The sequence below is a fragment of the Myotis brandtii genome, unplaced genomic scaffold, assembly GCF_000412655.1.
Source record: "Myotis brandtii unplaced genomic scaffold, ASM41265v1 scaffold49, whole genome shotgun sequence".
NCBI lineage: Eukaryota > Metazoa > Chordata > Mammalia > Chiroptera > Vespertilionidae > Myotis > Myotis brandtii.
The window spans coordinates 209,002-233,536 of record NW_005368707.1 but is presented as its reverse complement, the minus strand read 5'-3'; the positions used below and the strand labels follow the sequence as shown (position 1 = coordinate 233,536).

At 39.3% G+C, this 24,535-nt stretch overlaps 1 protein-coding gene across 9 annotated transcripts in view; it reads right to left on the bottom strand.

The window, feature by feature from the left end:
- The window catches only part of ARHGAP12 (Rho GTPase activating protein 12), a 164,874-nt gene that overhangs the window by 130,139 nt on the left and 10,200 nt on the right, over positions 1–24,535 (bottom strand). For 8 of the 9 annotated variants that reach the window (XM_014547967.1, XM_014547968.1, XM_014547965.1 and 5 more), the window contains exons 2-3: positions 15,006–15,043; positions 11,962–12,713 (exon numbers count right to left, since the gene is read on the bottom strand). In XM_014547967.1, the coding sequence (XP_014403453.1) occupies positions 11,962–12,636 (675 nt within the window). In that variant the 5' untranslated portion in view covers positions 12,637–12,713; positions 15,006–15,043. Of the gene's footprint in view, positions 1–3,443; positions 3,474–11,961; positions 12,714–15,005; positions 15,044–24,535 lie in introns of those variants that run through there. The other variant, XM_014547969.1, reaches the window with a different exon arrangement.

The window sequence follows — 24,535 nt, the reverse complement described above, 5'->3', positions numbered from 1 at the left end:
GGGGGAGAATAGAACCTAAGCTGGCAGTCGGACATCCCTCTAGCAGCCCAAGAGCCCTCTGGGGATGTCCACCTGCCAGCTTAGGCCTGCTCCCTAAGCAACAGTCAGACATCCTTAGCGCTGTTGAGGAGGCGGAAGAGGCTCCCACCACCACCGCTGTGCTCACAGCCGTCAGCCCAGCTTGTGGCTGAGCAGAGCTCCCCCTGTGGGAGCACACTGACCACCAGGAGGCAGCTCCTGCATTGAGCATCTGCTCCCTGGTGGTCAGTGCACATCATAGCGACTGGTTGTTCCTGGTCGTTCTGCCGTTAGGGTCAATTTGCATATTATCCTTTTATTATATAGGATTTTGTGAACAAGGCATTATTCTAAGTACTTATACTAATTCATTTAATCTTCATAAAAACTCTATGACATAAATTTTACTATCATTCCCATTTTACAGATGGAGAAATAGTTCAAGAAAAATTCAAGTACTTGTCCAGGGTTAAACAAGTAAAAAGTGATCAATCTGCACTTTGAATCCAGGCAACCTGGCTCCACAATCTGTGTTTGTGTTCTTTGCCTCTTTTATACTATGCTACCTTTACACTTTATTTATGGGTAAAAAATTTATTAAAGTTATAATTGTAACATATTAAAGTAAACCATCCCAAAATTCAAGCCCTCTTTTGAAGTATATTACAAAATTAGATAAACAAGAAAAGTACTTGTAGTAGTAAAAAATATATATATTTGTTTGACAATGTATACTATATCAATCATAAAATAAAAGTGAAAAGTCATATATACCCTTTAATGTTCAGGTCTTTTGATTTCACTAGTAGCTTTAATGCTCTCTTTCATTCATTTTTACATTTAAGAACCATGCAATACATCCCGGATAGAAGGATACAAAACAGTAATAGACAAATCCTTGTCCTTGAGAAGCAAGACTCAAAACAGTAAAGTGTACTTTCCAAACGTTACATCATAAGTTTCCCCAAAACTTATCATACCAGTTTTCCATAAGAATATTTAAAATGACAAAGGATTACAAAACATAATATAAATGTACTGAGCAATGTTATGTTAAAATTTTTAGCCCTGGCTGTCATGGCTAAGTGGTTAGACCAGGGCACTAAGGGGTCTCGGGTTCAATTCCCAGTCCAGGGCATGTATCTGGGTTGCAGGTTCAATCCTGTGTGTGGGAGGCAACCAATCAATGTGTCTCTCACATCAATGTTTCTGTCTTTCTCTTTCATTCTCTCCCTCCTCCCCTCTGTTCTACTACTCTCCAAAAATCAATGGAAAAAAATATCCTTGGTTGAGGATTAACAAAAAAAATATTTTTTAACTTGCTTAAACTATTATAAATAAGACAAGAAATAGCAAGTGTTAAAGAGGATGTGGAGAAAAGTGAACCCTCAGACACTGCTGGTAGGGATGTAAACTGGTGCAGCTACTATAGAAAACAGTGTAGAGGTTCCTGGAAAAATTAAAACTAGAGTTACCACATGACCCAGCACCCCTCTTCTGCATATCTACCCCAAAATGTTGAAAACACTTATTCATAAAGATATATGTACCACTATGTTCACTGCAGCATTATTCACAATAGCCAAGACATGGAAACAATCTAAGTGTCCTTTGACCAATGACTGGATAAAGAAGATGTGGTACATTTATACAATGGAGCACTATTCTGTCATAAAAAAGATAAAATACTGCCATTTGTAACAACATGGATGGGTCTTAAGAGTATCATACTAAGTCTCACAAAAAAGGAAAAGAACCATATGATTTCACTCACATGTGGTATAAAAAACAAATTTACAGACACAGACAACAGTATAATGGTTATCAAAAGGGTAGAGGAGCGAGAGAAGGACAAAGAGGGTAAAGGGGGTAAATTATATGGTGACAAAAGTAGACTAGACTTTGAGTGGTGAGCATAAAATGAAGTATACAGATGTTGTATTATAAACCTGTACACCTAAAACATAGAATGTTATTAAACCAATGTTACTTCCAATAAATTTAAATTTTTTACAAAAGCTTGCCTAATGCAGTAACACTATCCTTTCAGGCTAAAAAACAAAAATGTCCTGGGCCCTCAAATATATTTCAAGAGGCATAATACAGTACACAAAGTACATAAAGCACACATTCAAACAAATCTATTCTAAACCAATATGCTAACTGTGTATTTAAAAATTCTGCTTGCCTCCTTAAGAGGTTAGAAAAGTTCTTTTAAGTGTTTAAAATAGAAACTCATAAAGTTTCAAACTGTCTTTTTCCAATAAAAATTTCCTTTGGTAATAACAAAAATACATAGCAATTAATATTTATTAAGCATATATTCTGAGACTCCTGACTTACTCATCTCATCTTCTCAACACCCAAGAGTTAATTATTCCTCCTCATAAGGAAGTTGCTGAACCAAGAGTCACAACTACGTCTATTTGATTTCAAAGTTCAGGCTATTACTCACTACCTATGTTGTCCCTACCAAGTAGAAGTAATAGCAATCATTTCTTAAAACTATGTTTAATATTTTTGTTGCCACAGTGTAAAATATTTTCCAATTTAAAAGCCTGCACATTCTTTCTCCCTAAAGCTAACAACAGAAAAACACTAATAAGAAATATTAAGTGTTATCAACTTTATTCGATTCCAGTCAAGGGCATGTACCTTGGTTGCGGGCACAACCCCAGTAGGGAGTGTGCAGGAGGCAGCTGATCGATGTTTCTAACTCTCTATCCCTCTCCCTTCCTCTCTGTAAAAAAATCAATAAAATATATATTTTTTAAAAAAAAAAGTGTTATCAACTTTAATTTCAGTTTGCCTATCTTTTGGTAAAAGATTTTAAAATAATGTTCTGCTTCCTAAAACATGCCTGGCACAGTATAAGCAATCAATACATATTTTAAACAATTAAATAATGCAATCCTCTCTATGAAAATGGCAACTATCCAGCTCAGTTCAGATTTCAAAGTTTCCAGAATACATTTTCACTTCTCACACTCATCAGAACAAATGTTCTGAAATTTGGTTCATAAATTATAGTTACTACATTTATGACACTACCCAAAATTCAAGCTCAAAACTAGAAAATATACTACTATAAAGACAACTAATAGTATTAATAATGATAAATACAAAAGTTTCTTTTTAAAAAGGTTCAATAATTTTTCATGTTACTTCTGATAATCCTGGAAAGTGGACTAAAATACACTAACTACAAGCTCTTTAAAGGCAAAAACTAAATAAGTCTTAGCACTTTAGCTAGCACAGAGAAAGCCTTTAATAAGTGATGAATGAAAAATAGATATTGGATATTCCTGTCTTACTAAGGGGATTTCAATTAGGCAAAAATTTCTGTCCCCCAGGGAAAATGATTGAGGTTTCACTATAGTAAAAAATATTTATTTCATAAGATTTAACATTAATTATCCTCTTACCAAAACTTGCTTCATACTTTAGTTCAACAAACTAAACAGATGAAAGGAGAGAAATTGTGTTAGTTCATCTTATATCAAATTATTGAAAAATAGTTCAAACACTAACTAATAAAGCTATCTCTCACACTGGATATTATGCTTAAAGAAAAATCAATATAGTAGCCAGCCTTTCTTTTGCTTGGTAAGCTTTCCATTTTGTAATTTCAGCACAAAAATATTTAAGACTGACAAGAAATCTTTCCTTCCTCTTTTCCAACCTTACTACAGGCATAGTCTTTCACTTCTTGTCATTTCTAATTTGCAAAGTCAAGGTTTTCAGATTTTGAAACTGAGCATTTTCACACTGTGCCTTCCTTGTGGGAATGTGGCTTTATGTATAAGTTTTGATACAAGCATTAACTCTTTCTAAGGCAAGAGGTTTCCAACATTTTAATTTTACCATAGTTCATATATGCTTACAAGAAAAAAAATTAAACTCTATGTATTGGTTAAAAGACCACTATGTTTTCCAAATTAACTGATACAGATTTTAATTAAGAACTCATCTATCAGTTGCCTCTTTTCAAAGAGTTTAGCCAAAAAATATTTAGCCAAATTTTAAAACATTTTTATCAAAAATTTTTATTATCATCAACCAATAACATATATGCCCTGTATGTACATAAAGTGATTTGACTGTAAGAAAAAGAATCTTGCAAGGCCTCAATTAAATGCCACTTTCACTTAAACCAGTGGTTCTCAACCTTCCTAATGCCGTGACCCTTTAATACAGTTCCTCATGTTGTGGTGACCCCCAATTTCATTGTTACAAATTGAACATAATTAAAGCATAATGATTAATCACAAAAACAATATGTAATTATATGTGTGTGTGTGTGTGTGTGTGTGTGTGTGTGTGTGTGTGTGTTTTCCGATGGTCTTAGGCGACCCTTGTGAAAGGGTCGTTCGACCCTCAAAGGGGTCACAACCCACAGGTTGAGAGCCGCTGACCAAATGTAGACACTTTCACCAAAACAGCAATTCTCAAACTTTCTGGTTCCAGAACCCCTTTTACATTCTCAAAAATCACTTGGGACACCAAAAAGCTTTTGTTCATGCAAGTTATCCATTGATATTTAGTATTCGAAGTTGAAACTACAAAATTTTTAAATTATTGGTGAAATTCCTTTTTAAACATAATTATATATTTATGCAAAATGGTAGTCTCCCAAAAAAAATTAGTGGGAAAAATGGCATTGTTTTACACTTACATTCTAATTTCTTCACTGTCTGGATTCTCATATCTGCTTCTACATTAAATCTGTTGTAATATGCCCTAACCGGTTTGGCTCAGTGGATAGAGCAACAGCCCACAGACTAATGGGTCCTGGGTTCGATTCCCGGGATCAGGGCACATGCCTTGATTGCGGGCTCAATCCCCACAGGGGGACGTGCAGGAGGCAGCTGATTGATGTTTCACTCTCATTGATGTTCTAACTCTCTATCCCTCCCCCTTCCTCTCTGTAAAAATCAATAAAATATATATTTTTTAAATCTGTTGTAATTTGTTGTTTTGGTTGAAGTACATAAAGAAAAAATGTCCTTACGCAGATAAAGAAAGAAGGCTTTTCAGATAATTACGGACATCCTTCACTGGCATTCCACCAAAACTCAAAGTGGCAGTTTTTTAGAGATCAGTTGCAATGCAGAACATAAAATCACATCAATTAACTATTTGTACATCACATTAAATTCATTGATCTATCTTGTCCTTAAATAACTTGTACCCATCACACATTGGTCATTTGAAAAATATTAATTCACTTAGTTATACTTATCTTCCAAATGCTGAAACATTTTATTATAAAATATATAACTAAATATCATCAAAAAATATATAACTAAATATCACCACTGCTTTCATCAAGAAAGTCTTGGGTAGCCGAAACCGGTTTGGCTCAGTGGATAGAGCGTCGGCCTGCGGACTGAAAGGTCCCAGGTTCGATTCCGGTCAAGGGCATGTACCTGGGTTGCAGGCACAATCCCCAGTAGGAGATGTGCAGGAGGCAGCTGATTGATGTTTCTCTCTCATCAATGTTTCTAACTCTCTATCTCTCTCTTCCTCTCTGTAAAAAATCAATAAAATATATTAAAAAAAAAAAAAAAGAAAGTCTTGGGTTGAGCAGCTGTAAGCTCATGGTAGCAGATAAAAAATTTCAAAATTCTAATTTTCACTTGATAGCTTGAATTTTATCATTTGCAACAACAAAAAATCAATTGTTTTACTAAAATTGGTGAGCTTATTTTGTTCATTTTTGACAAAATGTCTAACAAGTGCCCCAGAATTAACCAGTTTGTCAGTCATTCTTTCAAGTAAAACTGGTGTTCTATGATAAAAGTGACTAGCTCAACTCAACTTAATCAAATAAGAATGTCCAAATGTTTTATAATTATTTTCAGTATCTTTAAAAATGCAAATTTCTCCCTTGACTTTGTAAACCGAAAATATGAAATTGTTTCTTCACCATAAAAAGAAAGTTATCTCTACCTACCTTACAAAGCAGTTGTGAGGCAACCACACATGTAAGCATCTATTCGACTGCTTTACACATTAAAGATGCTCAACAATGGTTAGTTCCTTTCACCCTCCTCTCACTATAATATTCGTTATTTTTATGAATAGCCTCCATTTTTTTATTTTTCTATATCTCATTAAAAACCAAGTTGTCCTGGCTGGTGTGGCTCAGTTGGCTGGAGCATCATCCAGTACACTGAAAGGTGGTGGGTTGAATTCCCAGTCAGGGCACATACCCAGGTTGCGGTTTCGATCCCCCCAGTCGGGTTGTATGAGAGGCAATCGATCGATGTTTCTTTCACACATCGACATTTCTTTCTCTCTCTCTTGTTCTCATTCCCTCTCTCTCTCTCTCCCAAAAAAAAAAAAATCAAAAAAGCATATTTAAAAAAACACACACCAAGTTTCACTCACCTACTCTCCAATCACTTCTAAGTGACTCAATTCCACTCTGCTATGAGACAGAAAAATAGACAAGTAGTATTGAACCATTGGTTACAAAACGAGGGCTTCAGAAGTCAAGTACTCTGTAGAAAGGCTGAGGCAAAAATTTGGTTTAGAAGCCTATTCTTGCACTTCTTTCTTTAATGTACCAAGTTACACTCATGATTTTCCAGAAATCTGAGCTCAAGTGTTATACCATGCTTCAAAATAATTGTTGTGGCATTATTTGAGTAGTCATTCTGAATTTACACCATCTGTCTGGCATTTACTGAAGTAATTGCTAAAGATATTCTATGCATAGAGGTATTTTTCTCAACAAAAATGTTTCCACATCTGTTGTTTTTGTTAATATGTCACCTAGATTACCAAATTCTTTCCCAGAACAAAAACAGGGTGAAAACACAAAACATTTTTAATGTACAGATTTTTTAATGACTCTATTAAGATTCCATCATCTTTTCAACCATCTCTTCTACTGCTACTCTAATATAATCATACAACAAATATATATGTACTAGAGGCCTGATGCACAAAATTTGTGCAAGAGTAGGCCATCACAGCCCCAGCTGCCTCAGCCCTCACAGTCCGAGCTTCATCTGGAAGGTCGTCCGGACGGTCATTCTGCTGTTTGGCCGTTGGGTTGATTTGCATATTACACTGTTATTATTATAGATGTGTACATATACATATATGTCGAGAGAAAGGGGCAGAGATAGAAATTTTTAATACCTCAAGTAAACTGGTACCATGACTTTAAACATAATGTGTAAGACTTTTTAAATCACAGACTTAAATATTCATGCATTTAAATTTATCAGGATCTGGCTACAGATGTGAGGAAATTTATATGAAACTGACCCTACACTGTATCCAAGAATTCTGAAACATAAAGAATACATTCATGCCCTGGCCAGGTGGCCCAGTTGGTTAGAGCATCACCCCATTTAACAAAAAATTCAGGTTCAGTTCCTGGTCAGGGCACATATATCTAGGTTGCAGGTTCAATCCCCAGTTAGGCCATATATGGGCGGCAACTGATCGATGTTTCTCTATCTCGTCAATGTTTCTCCCTCCGTCCCTCCCTCCTTCCTTCTCTATGACATATCCTATATCTTCAGATGAGGATTAAAAATATACTCATTTCCTATTCCAAAATATAGATATATTCCAATGTATAGCAAATAATTGTGCCAAATAACCATTTATTGTTTCTGAATGCAGAGTATTCCCCCTTTTCAGGTACTAGCACCACCACCATTCCTTTTGTTGATTATCTGCCCTCCCCCAAATGATGTGATTCTGACGGGACTGCCAACCATGCTACCCTGCATACTCCACACCTTCTCTGTGAAGAGACTGCCACAAAATGCAATTCTGACAAAACAGAGTGCTCAACCTACCTACCAAAGTAATTGGCCCAGAGATGAGCATAAGAATTAAGCCAGGTTGAGGATTTTAAAAATGAACTTCAGGCCTTTCTTTTGGATCTAATGGTGGTGATAAAAGCCTGGAGCAGTCAATGACTATACCCTGTGTATTAGTCAGAGTATAGAAAAAGAAACAATAAGAAGTATACATGTATATGTGTGTGTGTGTGTATGTGTATACTGGAGCTCCATCTCCAGTAGGGGGGCATGCAGGAGGCAGTTGGTCAATGATTCTCTGTCATCACTGATGTTTCTCTCTCTCTCCCTCTCCCTTCCTCTCTGAAATCAACAAAAAAATGTATTTTTAAAAAAGAAAGAAAAGTAAATATTCTAACAGAAAAACTAAGGATGTGATACCAGTAGTTGCCAAAAACTTGTCTACAGCCATATGGAAGAAGTCTATGTGGAAGAATGATAGGATCATGGAGAGAGAATTAGAGATGAGAGACAAGAGAGAGAAAAGAAATCATAACAGCAAACCAGGCCCCAGTTGCAATCACCCCCAAAGCCTGGGTGAATAAACCCTCCCTGTAGCTTTGCTATATGAGCCAATAAAGTTCCTTTTGCCTAAACTTAGTCACAATTGGATTTTCACCACTTACAACTAAGTTCTAACTAATACGCAAGGGATTAAAGCACAAAATGGAAATAAATATAAAATAAAGCCAAATGCACCTAGGAATCATAGGTAGAAGTCAGAGTATAGAAGAAAAGTAAAAAAAAAATAAAGAGAGAGCAAATTGTCTTAGAGAAGAAAAAGGTGAGAAAAGGGTAGGGAAGAGGTGAAAGGGAGATGAACACAAGATGAGCATTATGTTGAGGGTGAGCCCAGTGAAACTGTATGCATGAATGTACATGTAGGCATTTCTTGGAAAGATGGTCTATGGCTTTCACTAGATCCTCAAAAAGGTCACCACCACACAATTAAGGAAGATGGGGCCTGATAAAGAGATCTATGCGAAAATAAAGCAGGCTCTTTGTTCCAGAAGAAAGATAGAAATAAAGTATTTGCTTTCTAATATCAATAGTTTCTGAGAAAAGACAGGAGTTATAAAAAAGGTATTCTTTTCCTGGAGAATAGGTATGCCAAACAGAATGAAACCAGTCACCATAGAAGATCTCTATCAATTTTGCCTTCAGATTTAATCCAAATATAATTTCAAGTTGATCTAGCTCCTCTCTCAAATTTCCATCTACTTATCTATTTGTGCCTAAATTTTCTTAAAGAAGAGTTATCAATTTTTACTCCATAATTACTTTGTCTAAAAATTTCCCTTTAAGAATCTGGGTTTTCGAATATCTTGAAATTATAGCAAAATTATGTGTAAATGTGCATTTCTTGAGAAAGGAGTTTGCATTTTTCTTCAAATTCTAACAGGCAATGTTGATTTTGTCACTCCCATGGATTTCACTAATTAAAACATTACCGAAATAAGACTCATTGTAATACAACCAACTCTCCATGATGTGGAGATGAAGATAATTTTTATGGATTATTAGAATTCTTTTTCTTTCCTTCTTACAACTCATTAGTATTTTACAGGCTCAAAGCAAAGGATAGCCAAGAGAATGGAATGGAACTAAAATGTCAATCAATCCACATTAGTACTTTCTAGAACAGTGGTTCTCAACCTTGGCTGCACATTAGAATCACCTGGGAATCTTTTTAAAATCCTGATTTCTGGGCCTCATCCTCCGGAAATTCTGTTTCTTTGTTACTAATGTTGTGGCCCCACCCCATAACAAAGAAACAGAATATGCGCTGACCACCAGGGGGTGGTGCGGAACGAAGGAAGGCCCTGGCCAGCAGCCAGCAGCCGCTAGGGACCCTACCCATGCACGAATTTCATGCACTGGGCCTCTAATATCACATAAAGACTAAAGAAAAGAAAGCATACTAAGATGAATGACGGTAAACTGACAGTGCTACTTTCCGTGTGTTTTTTTAAATATATATTTTTATTGATTTCAGAGAGGAAGGGAGAGGGAGAAGGAAATAGAAATAATGACGAGAGGAGAGAATCATTGATTGGCTGCCTCCTGCACACCCCCTATTGGGGTTTGAGCCCACAACCCAGGCATGTGCCCTGACCAGGAATCGAACCATGACCTCTTGGTTCATAGGTTGACACTCAACCACTGAGAACACACCAGCCAGGCTTATGTAAGTGTCTTGATCTCAAACATCTGAAGTTTTTCTAGAAAATGTTACCTTTTCCCTATTTCCATTCAAAATATCACACACAAAAATTAAAACCTAGAAAAAGAGCATACTAGTTACATTATAATCAGATCACACCTAAGTGCAGCCATACAATTATTTACTAACTCAACCTGATGAATAAATCTTACAACAGAGCTTTAGGCAAAAAATGTATCACATTTTTCTTTTTTATTGACTAGAGGCCCAGTGCACGAAATTCATACATTGGGGGTGGAGGGGAGGTCCCCTCAGCCCAGCCTGCACCCTCTCCAATCTGGAAGCCCTTGGGGGATGTCCAACTGCCGGCAGACGGACATCCCTCTTGCAATCCAGGACCACTGGCTCCTAACCGCTCGCCTGCCTGCCTGCCTGATCACCCCTAATCCCTCTGCCTGCCTGCCTGATTGCCCCTAACTGCCCCCTTGACAGCCTGATCACCCCTACCTTGCCCCCCTGCCAGCCTGATCGCCCCTGCCAGCCTGATTGCCCCTAACCACCTCTGCCTCGGCCCCCAGCCTAAGCTGCAGTCTGGCCTCCCTCTGCCAGAGGCGACCTGGCCAATCAGGGAAAGGCACCGCCCCCATCACCCCACTGCTGCTGCCACTGGCGGCCACCATGGCTGCCTGAGCCTCGGGCCGGCCCTCCTAGCAGCAGCCGCCATCCAAGGCTTCCCTGAGCCTCTGGCCGGCCCTCCCAGCAGCAGCCACCATCCACGGCTTGCCTGAGTCTCAGACAGCCACTATGGCTTTGTCCGGAAGGTCGTCCAGATGGTCATCTGGAAGATACCTACCCTAATTAGTATATTACCCTTTTATTAGTATATAGATTTTAGAGAGAGAGGAAGGCAGAGGAGGAGGGAGGAACAGAGGGAGAGAAGGAAGGGGGGAGAAAAGGGGAGAGGGAGAGAGAGACAAGGAAGAAAGAGGGAGAGAAAAACATCTATTTGTTGTTCCACTTATTTATGCACTCATTGGTTGATTCTTGTATGTGCCCTGACCAGGGATCAAACCCACAACCTTAGCATTTTCAAGTGCACTTAAAATTAGACTTTTCCAAATATAGGGTGTCCCCAAAAAAATGTATACACATTTTAACAGCTGATAACTAGCTTAATTTTGAAAATGAGTTGTATGTTAATAAGCACTGACTTTACAATCATTCAAAGTATGTATACATTTTTGAGGGGACAACCTATACATTTAAGTTTCAATTTCAGGCATGTGCTTTTAAAATTACTTCACTATACCTGACTAATAAACTGGCATAAACTAATCTCAAAATAAAGTTAGGTAAGGAAAAATTTTAGAAACCAAACCACAGACACATAAAATTTCTTCCAAGCAATGCAAATAAGCATGGATACATAGACACTTAAGACACAAAAGTGCATGAATGGAGGTAAAGGTTTGTGGGCTTTGTTTTTCTTAATAGTCCAGGTTAATAAATAAGTTTTGTACAACAAGAGTTAGTGGTTAATATTCCAGTGACATCTTTCCCCGTACATCCATTACCTGGAAACTTATCAGAAACTAGTCAAAATGAGTACTGCTAGAAAACAAACTTTTTCTAATAAGAGAAATATCATCACTGGGTAAATTAAGTAAGATCTTTCTATCTCATGCTAATCAATAGAGAGAAAATTTTTTTCCGCACATAAAGTAGTTCTAGTCCTGTAAATGTCCAAGAATTATGGAAACCATAAAGTGAACTCTACAAATTACTTACCATATTCTCTATCTCTTTAATTCAGGATGGAACCCATGTATTTTGTAAACATAAAGTAAAACAAATGATTCTTAATTCTTACAAAGATCTTTTAATTAAAGTAAAATCTGTAATTAATATTTTTATTAAGGTACAAGTGTTTCATCATTCTACTTTTAATCTTACCCTTATCTGTTCCGTGGAGCTGCTGCTAAGTTCATCACCAGACTCAGAATCCTGATGGGCCCTTTCTGAGACTTCTGCTGAATCGCAAGACTGTTCCTGGGAGAAGCTAGTTTTCTCTATGTCCAAGAACTCTGGACCAGGAAAGTGACCAAATAAGCGTGTCCTATTCTGGCTGGAAACTTTAGGTGAATGTGAATCACTGCTAAACTTTCCATTATTGTGGGTGAGGTCCAGGCTTAGGTTGACAGTTTGACTTGGATCATAATTGGATCCAAAATTCTGATTGGCATCACGAATAAGACCTGTTCCTTGAATAGACAATGATGGCTTTCCAAAACTTGAAAGCTCAGGCAATTTGTTCACATTTTCTGTTGATCTCTGAAGATGCAGACTCTGGATCACTTTCATAGAATTATTTGGCAGTCCAGCTGCCTGTTTAACAGGCGGCATCAGAGCTTTGCGGGTGACTTCCTTAACATATTGGGCTGGCACATAAAATGCTTTAGAATTCTCATCTGGTTTGACTTGCCACCAGTCATCATTCGTCTTTTTCACCAATATGTATCGTTCCCCTTGTCTTATCACAATCTTTCTGTCCTTTGCTTCATATTCATAATCATATTCCACTTCGATATACACTTGTCCTGAAACAATCTTGCCACTTCTGTCAGCCATTTTTATTCAATAATATTCACCTCTCAAAAAGCATGGTATGCCACATGATCGCCTTATGTCTTGTTGGATTAATATGGCTATTGTTATTTAAACAGAAGAACAGAATGAAGAAACAAGTTAATAGAGTCTGGATTTTTTATATTTACTCACAAGCATCACATAATACAAGCCATTTATTACCTGCAAATCTCAAACTCAGAAAGTAAACATGAATCTAATGTTTTCTATTGTCCTATATTAGAAAACTCTCATAATACTGTAATGTACTTTTTTCAGTCATTTACGACCAATACCAAACCAATAACTGGAATAGTAAATACACTATTAACCAGTCAGACACAAGACTGTCAAAAATAAGAGATGAGACCTTTCCTTCTTTTCATGACTACCTCAAACCTCCTTCACTTTCTTAGAAAGGCTCAGTAATAATAGGCACTTCCCATGGGCCAGGCACTGATCTAGGTTCACTCTATGCCTTAGCTAAGATCATCTTTGAAGTTGGAGTTGAATTTCAATGAAATTGTACTCTTCATTTTTTAAAATGATCAAGAGCATTAATGAGTTTTAAAAAACACTATCCAGCCCAGACAGTGTTGCCCAGTGATTGAGCACCGACCTATGAATCAGGAAGTCACAATTCGATTACCCGTCAGGGCACATGCTCAGATTTCGGGCTCAATCCCCAGTGGAGGGCATACAGGAGGCAGTCAATGATTCTCTCTAATCATTTATGTTTCTCTCTCTCTCCTTCTCCCTTCCTCTCTGAAATCAATAAAAATATATTTTTTAAAAAGTTATCCAATTATATGTTTCATTTCCTAATATAAAAAATACAGCATTGTTATTGTTAGACAAAATACACTGAAAAAGAATCTGCTAATTTACTTTGTTTTCCTTTTATGTCTACCTCAGGAGGGCCATGATTCTTGTTAGGTTGAATCCCACAAATGCCAACAAATAATCAGTATTTGTATTAGTAAATGTTAAAAATCTACCGCCACCACCCCAAATCCATTCAAAGTCTATTAAAAATAGCCCTAAATTGGCTTAAGAAATTTAGTTTTTACTTTGTTTTTTTTTAATCCTCACCTGAAGATATGTTTATTGGTGCGAGAGAGAGAAACATCGATATGAGAGAGAAACATAGATCAGTTGCCTGCCATATGCACCCCAACCGGGGATTGAACCTGCAACCTAGGTATGTGCCCTGATCGGGACTCGAACCCACAACCTTTTGGTGTATGGGACGATGCTCCAACCAAGTGAGTCACCCAGTCAGTGCTCTAGTTTTCACTTTAATTTCTATACAAATTCCAAAATATTTTGTACCTCATAGAACACAACATTCAAACTTCAAAATGAAGTGCACCCCAACCGGGGATTGAACCTGCAACCTAGGTATGTGCCCTGATCGGGACTCGAACCCACAACCTTTTGGTGTATGGGACGATGCTCCAACCAAGTGAGTCACCCAGTCAGTGCTCTAGTTTTCACTTTAATTTCTATACAAATTCCAAAATATTTTGTACCTCATAGAACACAACATTCAAACTTCAAAATGATCATAGCATTGCAATATTACTACAACTCAAGTCAAGCCACAACCAGTGGGATGAAGTGTCTTCCCCCAAAAAAGGTATGTTGAAGTCCTAAAGCCAGGACCTGCAAAGACCTTATTTGGAAATAGGGTCTGTGCAGATGTAATCTATTTAAGATGAAGTTATACATGATTAGGGCGAGCCCCAAAATCCAATGACTGGTGTCTTCATAAGGAGAGGGAGATTCGAAAACCAGGAGAGGAGACCCAGAAGAAAAAAGCCCATATGAACACAAAGGCAGAAATTGGAGTGATTCAGGTATAAGCCAAAATGCCAAGGATGGTGGGAAGAAGCAAGAAAGGACCCTCCCCTAGAGCCTTCAGAGGGAGAGCAGACTTATTGATGCCTTTATTTTGGACAGCTAGCTTCCAGAACTGTGAGAGAATAAATTTTTGTTGTTTTAAGCCACTCACTTTGTGCACTCTATTACAGCAGCCCTAGGAAACTAATACACTCAACCCAAAGCTCACAGATCAAACCTTAGCAATCTGAATATTAAGCATACCAAAAATATTTACCCAAGGTCCCATGGCAACCTGCCAGTTTTCCTCAGCACCCAAGTACTGGGCATGATATTACTGTATGCTATATGTGCAGTAACTAATAAGCATTCCCCTGAGGATAATTATTCTCTGTGACAGATAACCCCATAAGCCCAGTTGATAAATAAGTTAGTGATACATCAGTAACTAAAATTTACTTTCTAGACAAACTACGTGAATAACAAATTTAATACAGTAATGTTGTTTCAAAAATAAAAATAAAACTTACCTTAGAAGGAGACAGAAATATCCAGTATTAATTTAAACCTATAAAAAAAATAAAGTTCATTAACTTTGGTCAGAATTGCTTAAAGAAAGCTATAAGTACAATGCTGCTCACATTTTAGAAGCATAACTTTTTGGCTACAAGGAACACAGTACTATTTTATATGCCACCACTGTGTCAGCAACATTCTCCAAACACAGGTACACTTTACCACTGCCTCTCCTACTTCATTTCCACATTGTCTCAACTTCATTTCTGCCTCTTATTTTTATTCTGACAGAATACCTTTTTAAACTACTAATAACATAAGAAACAACTTTTGTAAAATTGTTAAAATTACAACTATTTTTCAAGTTTATGTATTGAGTGGTTAAAGAGAATGAAAACACATATTGAAAGTTATTGGTAGCCCTAACATTTCCCCACAGATTACTTACTAATTATAAATGGGGAAATATACCAAGTGATCAAACTTAGCAACACCAACAGTGGGATAGACAACCTGATAATATATATGCCTCCTAAGGGGATGCAACAAGATGTTACAATGTCACCTAAATTGTACTCTTGCCAAAAAAAGGTTTAACCTTACTGCTAATCATTAGGATACAAACAAATCCAGAATGTGAGACATTCTATTAGACAACAGACCTGAATTCTTTTTTAAAAAATTCAATTTCATAAAAAAATGAAAAAGGGAGATTCTTCTAGATTAAAAGTGACTACAGACAATAGCCAAATCCACTTGATGTTTTAATACCTAAAACTTACCATCCCAAAATCCACTTCCTATCTCTACCCCACCCCAGCCCTGGCAAATCCACATGGTATATGCCCTCACAGTAAATAGAAATTCTAACTTTCCAAAGGCCCAACCTTTATTTTCATGCATTACTGGGACATTAGTCACTATGTGCTTTAATCTTTTTACCTACATATCTTTTTCACTACTTTTCAAAATCCCAGACTGAGATATTTATCCTCCGGTGGTGTTTTTTTTCTCCTTTTTCTTTTTCTTTCCAGGAAGTAATGAAATAACTTAAGAAATACCTTTGAAGATAGTGAAACAAGTAAGGGTACATGCAGAAAATTATTGTAGCTCAGGCATACTATAATTGGTCAAACATTTATCCGTAGGAATGGAGAAAAGTATGAAGAATAACAAGTAAACTGTATGATTTCATGCTAGTCAGAGAGGGGCTGTGGGGTGGGAGGCAACACTGGGTTAAAGGTCAGTCTATGTTCCATCTCTTTCACTGCCAGGTTTTATAACTACACCTTCCCCAGTGACTAGAAGTAAGAAGGAGGTGTTAGGAAGAAAGATAAAGAAGTCAATTTAACCACGTTCAACATGAGACATCCATCCAATCTACAGTTTTAGTTAAAGGCACTGAGAACTGTGAGGACAAGGAAGACAAGTAGTCAAAAGAGTACCTATGCAAAAAAGGTAGTTAGATATCAAGGCAGATGGCATGAGCAAAAGTGGGCACAATGTAATAAGAGAACAGGAGCTGAGATAGATTTCTTGGTAATACTGGGATAGTAGATGGGGAATGAAATGGTGAAGCCCCTAAGAGAGGCTAATCTATAATAATGAAAGCGTAATTAGACCAGACGTCATTCCGGACGACCTTCCGGAGGAAGCCAGGGCTGCGAGGGAAGCCCAGGTCCCAGGTGAAGCCCGAGTCCTGGGTGCCTGCCAGCGGCCAGAGGGAAGCCGGTGCCGGCAGCCAGGGAAAGGAAGGCCTACTCCTGCACAAATTTCGTGCATTGGACTTATAGTAAAATTATAAACTTCTAGAAAATCACATAGCAAAAATTATGTATTACAATCCAAGGTCTAGGAAAAGTTAGATAAAGTAAAAATAAAAATAAAAGCCTTATTATACACTATGGAGTCAAAGAAAATTAAAATAACTATGGAGTAGCTCTAAAAACTTATCTCAGTGAAAATTATCTGCAAATGTGTGAATAACTTACATACTTTTAAAAACATAAGCCGTATTAAAACATTTAGTTTTGGCTTGTTTCTTCATCCATTCCCCAAACGTGTGGATTATTCTCTTTAAATTAGGTTGAGCATTGTTTATCCCAGTGGTTCTCAACCTTGGCTGCACATTAGACTCACCTGGGAATCTTTTTAAAATCCTGATTTCTGGGCCTCATCCTCTGGAAATTCTGTTTCTTTGTTATGGGGTGAGGCCACAACATTAGTAACAAAGAAACAGAATTTCCGGAGGATGAGGCCCAGAAATCAGGATTTTTAAAAGATTCCCAGGTGAGTCTAATGTGCAGCCAAGGTTGAGAACCACTGGTTTATCCTGTTATCCTCTCAAGGATTTTGGTTAGAATCTTATTCAACTACAGCACCCACTGAGCAAAACACTCCTCTAATTGAAATATATTCTGTACTCATCATCACACTCGTGCATCCATATTCATATCTCCCTCTCTTCTCTCTCCCCCCCCCTCTCCCACCCCCCCTCTCTCTCACACACTCACACACACACTTACAACTAACTACTAAGTACCTAACCAGTACAAGTAAAGTTTCTGCATAGGTACTGCCCAGTACCAACCAACTGCTTTTCTTTGCAGTTTCAAAAACACCTATGTAGGCTTAGCACACCTCTCATTTTTCAACAAGAATAGACATACAAACACACAACTCCTTATATCTTTTACTTCTCTTCCTCCAAGTCAGATTCAGAACTTTCTATTATGATATTTTAAAATCGAATAGCCTCCTCCTTTCTGTCTGCCAATTTTTCTCATATTTTCCTCCACAAATTACACAGCTCAGCAAATGTTATCTTCCTCCTCCAGGACATCCACTTAGTCAACTATATCTCTCAGTATGGTGTCCTTACTAACTATATCAGAAAAGTAAACAAGCCCTGACCGGTTTGGCTCAGTGGATAGAGCATCAGCCTGTGGACTCAAGGGTCCCAGGTTCGATTCCGGTCAAGGGCATGTACCTTGGTTGTGGGCACATCCCCAGTGGGGAGTGTGCAGGAGGCAGCTGATCAATGTTTCTCTCTCATCGATGTTTCTAACTCTCTATCCCTCTCCCTTCCTCGCTGTAAAAAAATCAATAAAATATATTTTAAAAAATAAATAAATAAATAAAGTAAACAAAACCTTAAGAAAAATATAGTAAATATATCCATAATTAATAAGTTTACAATTTAAGTCCCATATATAGGTATAGCCTATTTAGCAATTCTAATACACGAACGATAAAATGTTAACACAGCTTCACATGAAAATGTTAACCAACTTAAAAATACCACAATTTAAACACTGATTCTTGATACTAAGTCCTCCAAGCAGTTTTAAAAGTACTTGTTTAAAATTAACAATCCCTGAACAGGCCTCTGCTAAAGAAATCAATTAAGCTTAATGAGCACAACAAAAATGTTAAGAACAATTCCAGTGACAGAAATTACTCCACCGAATAATTCTGTAAACTGTACAGTTAACAAGACATCATAGGCCAGCCATTATAAGGCACTTAAGTGTTTTTTTCTTAATGCATGATCCCTGTTTTCTAAGAATAAAAGATATATAAAGCATTTCTTTAGGCCTAAAGAAATAAAGGAAATAAAATAATTAATATTATAAACTATTCTGGCCATAAAGAAATAGCAAAAATAGAATAGGAGAAAGGATACAGGAAATGATTGGGTAACTGGAAAGCAGCAGAGAACACAGTCAAGTATAAACCAGTAAAGGAAACTCAAAACCAAGACTTAAATCTGAAACAAAAATGAGAAAACAACCAAAGAAGTGTTTGGGGAAGCAAGCATATTTCAATAAAAATGACATGTGCATGAGGTATTTTAGGAATATTTGTGCCATGAAGCCTTTCTTAGTCAGAAATGCGTGAGCATGACTTTTTCTTGGATACAAGAATGGAGAAAACATTCCAATTTAAAAAGGAAAAAATATGACCTTAGAATCAGCAATGAATTTTTAAATATACCCACCAAATGCATGATCCATGTAGAAATTTATTGAAATTTAAAACTTCTGATCTGTGAAAGACTCTAAGGGAATGAAAAAAAACCACAGGAAGAGAAAATATTTGCAAAAGACCTCTGATGAAGGACTTGTAGCCAAAATATGCAAAGAACTCTTAAAACTCAACAAAATGAACCAAAATTTTTACATGGAAAAAAGGATCTTGAGAAAACACATCATGAAAGAAAACATGGCAAGTAAGCACGTGAAAAAATATCAACATCATGTCATTAAGAATTTGCAAATTAAAACAAGATACCATTACATACCCATCAGAATGGCTAAAAAAAAAACACTGAAAACACCAAATGCTGGTGAGGATGTAGAGCAGGGGTCCTCAAACTTTTTAAACAGGGGGCCAGTTCACTGTCCCTCAGACCATTGGAGGGCCGGACTATAGTTTTAAAAAAAACTATGAACAAATTCCTATGCACACTACACATATCTTATTTTGAAGTAAAAAAACAAAACGGGAACAAATACAATATGTGTATTTGCATGTGGCCCGCGGGCCATAGTTTGAGGACCCCTGATGTAGAGCAACAGGAACTTTTATTCATTGCTGGTAGGAATGCAAAATGGTACAGCCACTGTAGAAGACAGTTTAGCAGTTTCTTACAAAGATAAATATGGTCTTACCATACCATCACACTCCTGGGTATTTAACCAAATGAGTTGAAAATTTATTTCCACAAAAAGTCCTACAGCAAATGTTTATAGCAGCTTTATTTATAACTTCTAAAAACTAAAAGCAAACAAGATGCCCTACAATAGGAGAAAGGATTAACTGTAATGGAATATTATCTAATCTAATAAAAGAGAAACATGCAAATTGACCGCCCCTCCACTATGCCCCAAGCCACGCCCACCAGCCAATCAGTGCGACTATATGCAAATTAACCCAACCAAGATGGCAGCCGGCAGCCACGAAGCTGGAGCAAGCAGAAGGCTTGGTTGCCCCGGCGATGGAGGAAGCCAAGCTTCTTGCCTGCTCTGGCCGGCTGTGGCCTCTGCTCAAGGCAACAAAGTTTCAATTATAGAAGACAAATAAATCCCAGATACCTGCTTCCGCCAGCCTCCACTGGGAGCTTGGGTGGCTGGGGGCCGTGGCCATCCTGCAAATAGCCATCAGCCCCTCACCCAGGATGGCCATACCCTCATGGGATGAGGATCCTCGCTGGGGGGCTTGGCCAGTCTGCAAACAGCCATCAGCCACTCACCCAGGCTGGCCAGGCACCCCAGCGGGGACCCCAGCCTGAAGGGGCTGTGGCAGCCTGCAAACAGCCATCAGCCCCTCACCCAGGCTGGTCATACACTCATGGGGTGAGGGTCCCTGCTGGGGGGCTTGACCAGCCTCCAAACAGCCATCAGCCCTCACCCAGGCTGGCCAGGCACCCCAGCGGGGACCCCAGCCTGAAGGGGCTGTGGCAGCCTGCAAACAGCCATCAGCCCCTCACCCAGGCTGGTCATACACTCATGGGGTGAGGGTCCCTGCTGGGGGGCTTGACCAGCCTCCAAACAGCCATCAGCCCCTCACCCAGCTGCCCAGGCACCCCAGCGGGGACCCCAGCCTGAAGGTGCTGTGGCCAGCCTGCAAACAGCCATCAGCCCCTCACCCAGGCTGCCCAGGCACCCCATTGGGACCCCCACCCTGATCCGAGAAATCCTTCAGGGCAAACCAGCCGGCCCCCACCCATGCAACAGGTCTATATCCTATATAATAAAAGGGTAATATGCAAATTGACCCTAACAGCAGAAAGACTGGGAATGACTGGTCACTATGACACACACTGACCACCAGGGGGCTGACACTCAATGCAGGAGCTGTCCCCTGTTGGTCAGTGCGCTCCCACAGGGGGAGCTCTGCTCAGCCACAAGCCAGGCTAACAGCTGCCAGTACAGCAGTGGTGGTTTGAGCCATCCCTGCCTCTACAGCAGTGCTAAGGATGTCTGACTGCAGCTTAGGCCTGCTCCCTGCTGGCAAGTGGACATCCCCCGAGGGCTCCCGAACTGCCAGAGGGATGTCTGACTGCCAGCTTTCCAATCCCCCCCCAGGGAGCAGGCCTAAGCCAGCAGGTGGTCATCCCCTGAGGGGTCACAGACTGCGAGAGGGCACAGGCCAGGCTGAGGGACACCCCCCCCCGAGTGCACAAATTTTTGTGCACCGGTCCTCTAGTTCAGTGATAAAAAGAAATGAGCTATCAAGTAAGAATAGACACAAATAAAGCTTAGATATATTTTGCTAAGTGAAAGAAGTCAGTTTAAAAGAGCCATATACAGAATGATTTCAATTATATGGCATTCTGCAAAAGTCAAAACTATAGAGACAGTGATTACTGGGAGTGGGAGGAGAAGAGGGAGTCTTTCATACCCATTAATCATTACAACACAAAGTCTGAACTTCAATGTATGCAAAATTTTTAAAAACTGTTACGAGGTCAGGGGAATCCCAGGATGGAATGTAGATGTGACATGCTAGTCTAGCAGGATTACAAATATATGGATCGATCTCACTGAAGGGGAGGAAGGGAAAGATGCTGACCTAATTAATATAGGAAATAAGTGGGGTGTATAAGAATATAGGCAAAGGGACTGCACATAAGTATATGTTGTAGTAAATAAAAACGTTTCCCAAATGAGTGTAAATTAAAAATTCTGATACTGGCCCTTGCTGGTTTGGCTCAGTGGATAGAGCACTGGCCTGTGGACTGAAGGGTCCTGGGTTCGATTCTGGTCAAGGGCACAGGCCCAGGTTGTGGGCTCAATCCCCAGTGGGGGGCATACAGGAGGCAGTCAATCAATGATTCTCTCTCATCATTGATGTTTCTATCTCTCTCTCCCTCTCCCTTCCTCCCTGAAATCATTAAAAATATATTTTAAAAAACAAAAAAAATAACTAAAAAGAAATTCTGATACTGCTATACATATATGCTGGAGCTGAATAATTAAGTAAATGGAATGTAGGTAGTAGGAACCAGATTTCTCAATGTTGGAGTAGAAATTTATAGAAAAGCAAGGGGAGAAGGCTAGAGTAATCCATGTGGTAATGGATTAGACTTGGAGACACCAGTATGAAATCAATGAGCCCATTTTTAGTTTACCATAGATACAGGTGATTACATTATTAAAATTACAGAAATGTGTCTATGAGATAGTTCAATAAGCCAGGACATGTGGAATAGGGAAACTGAGACAGATAGCTGAACTAATTGGCAGAGCAATTTACAGCAGATACAGAAAGTCACCTCCCTAGAAATAGCATCTAGGCCTCAATTGTATCAGCTACAGATCCAGAAAAGCAACAAAACTAGAGCGTGAGACCAGGACCAGCTGCAATGACTAAGGACCCCTTGCCTAACACTGACCAATAGGTGGAGATCAGGGCCCTGGAGAAGCACACCTAGAAAACTGATGAATATTCTGCTGAAACCCTCCCTTGAGACTGACCCTAAGATTCCCACCTGCAAGAAAGAGATTAAAGCCTCAAGACAAAGGACTCAGTACTCGCTCTCTTTGGGAAGCAGCCTATACCATTCCCTTTCCCCTCTCCCTCACAGGCATCTTCTAAAGCAGGGGTGGGCAAACTTTTTGACTCTAGGGCCACAATGGGTTCTTAAACTGGACCGGATGGCCGGAACAAAAGCATGGATGGAGTGTTTGTGTGAACTAATATAAATTCAAAGTAAACATCATTACATAAAAGGGTACGGTCTTTTTTTTTTTTTAGTTTTATTCATTTCAAACGGGCCGTAGTTTGCCCACGGCTGTTCTAAAGTCTAAGGGACCCCCCATGAGACTTACAACCAGTAGAGCAATGGGCAGCAGCAGGCCCACCTCTGAAGCTGTTCCCAAGGCCCCCTTTTCTCTGACTTCTCAAGAGCTAGGGCAGCCCAGCCTCAGCTCTCTTATTGCTTCTTCTCTAGGCTAAGCCCTTTCTTGTTTTACTGTCCCCAGCTTTAATAAACATTCCCTCATAGTCACCTGGACTCCTGTTGTGAAATTTTTCCTGCACGAAGTCAAGAACCCACGTACTACCAGTCGGCCCTAGGCAAACCCACCAAAGGCTAGGTCCTCTTTCCAGCAACATCTATATACTTCTTAGTACACATGTTTCCTTGCTGTCTGTAAAAATGACAGCCTAGAGGCAGCAAGCACACGTAGCACCCAGATTTGGCTTCTAATACCATTCTCCAAATAAAGGAACCAAGGCTCTTTGGTGAAATGGCTGATTCTAGTACTGGGGAAAGAAATATACAAGATGAGCCTGGAGTATATTGTAGTGCCATATTGAACCTTCAAACTCCCCCATTTGGATTTTAAGTACTTGATTTAAATGCTTCTTATTATTAGACAACTGTCTTCTTAACTTTACCTCAAATTAAAAGTGATATGCACGAGAGAACTAAGATGGCGGCATAAGTTATAAACCTGTACGTGCTGCCCCCAACAACAACATTAAAACTACAACTATAAGACAAAACAGCTATCATCCAGAACCACGGGAAAGCTGGCCGAGTGGAAGTTCTACAACTAGAAGGAAAGAGAAAAGTGCATTGACACCGGGTAGGAGGTGCAGAGGCGCCAAGAACAGAGGTATGGAGGCGCGTGAACCAGGCTGCACCTGGGTGCGCGGTTTTTTTCAATGGGAAGGGGATACCAGCTCTCGAATGCACTGAACTCATTTATGGCGAGACTCTGGGGTCCCAGACTCCTACGGGGAGAAACTGGACTGTCTTGCAGTGGGTCGGAAAGCGAGGGTCACTTTCTCGCAGAGCTGCTCGCAGGGATCATTGTTGCTGTGGGGGCGCGGGACTCGGGGACGCAGGGACTCGGGGACGCAGAGATGCGGAGTCAGCTGACGACAGCCATTGCTGTTTGCTTCGCCCTGGTGATTCTCTGAGACCCCGCCCCACTCAATTTACATCTCCTCCCAAGCTGTGCACAGCAGCACAAAGGAATCACCTGTGCTTTTGCAGCCTAACCTAACAAACTGCAGCTGGGTCAGAGAGCTCCAAAATTTCCAAACCCCAAACAAAGAGGAGAAATCTGCTATCACTGTAGCTCCTGCTGGGTGGGCTCACACAGTGGTTGACTTGGAGATCCAGGAGCCAGGGTACCCCTGGTCAGATACCAGATTTCAACTCCTCACATCCATAAGGGACACCCACAAGAAGCAGACTCAGTGAGCACCAAAGCCCCACTGAAGCAAGTCTTACCCCATAAGGGTGTCTCCAGCACAGAAGTTCTTCCACTGTAGACACAGTGGGTCCTCACAGTCAGCCAAAATGCGAAGATGAAGAAACATGTCACAAATGAAAGAAATGGAGGAAAGCAAACTAATGGAGGACATAGAGTTCAAAACCACAGTTATAAGGTTACTCAAGAATCTTCTCCGAACCTCCGAGGAACTTACTGAGACCTTCGAGGATCTTAATGAGAATGCCAAAAAAATGGAAAAGGACCAGTCAGAAATTAAACATACACTGACTGAAATTAAAAATAATATACAG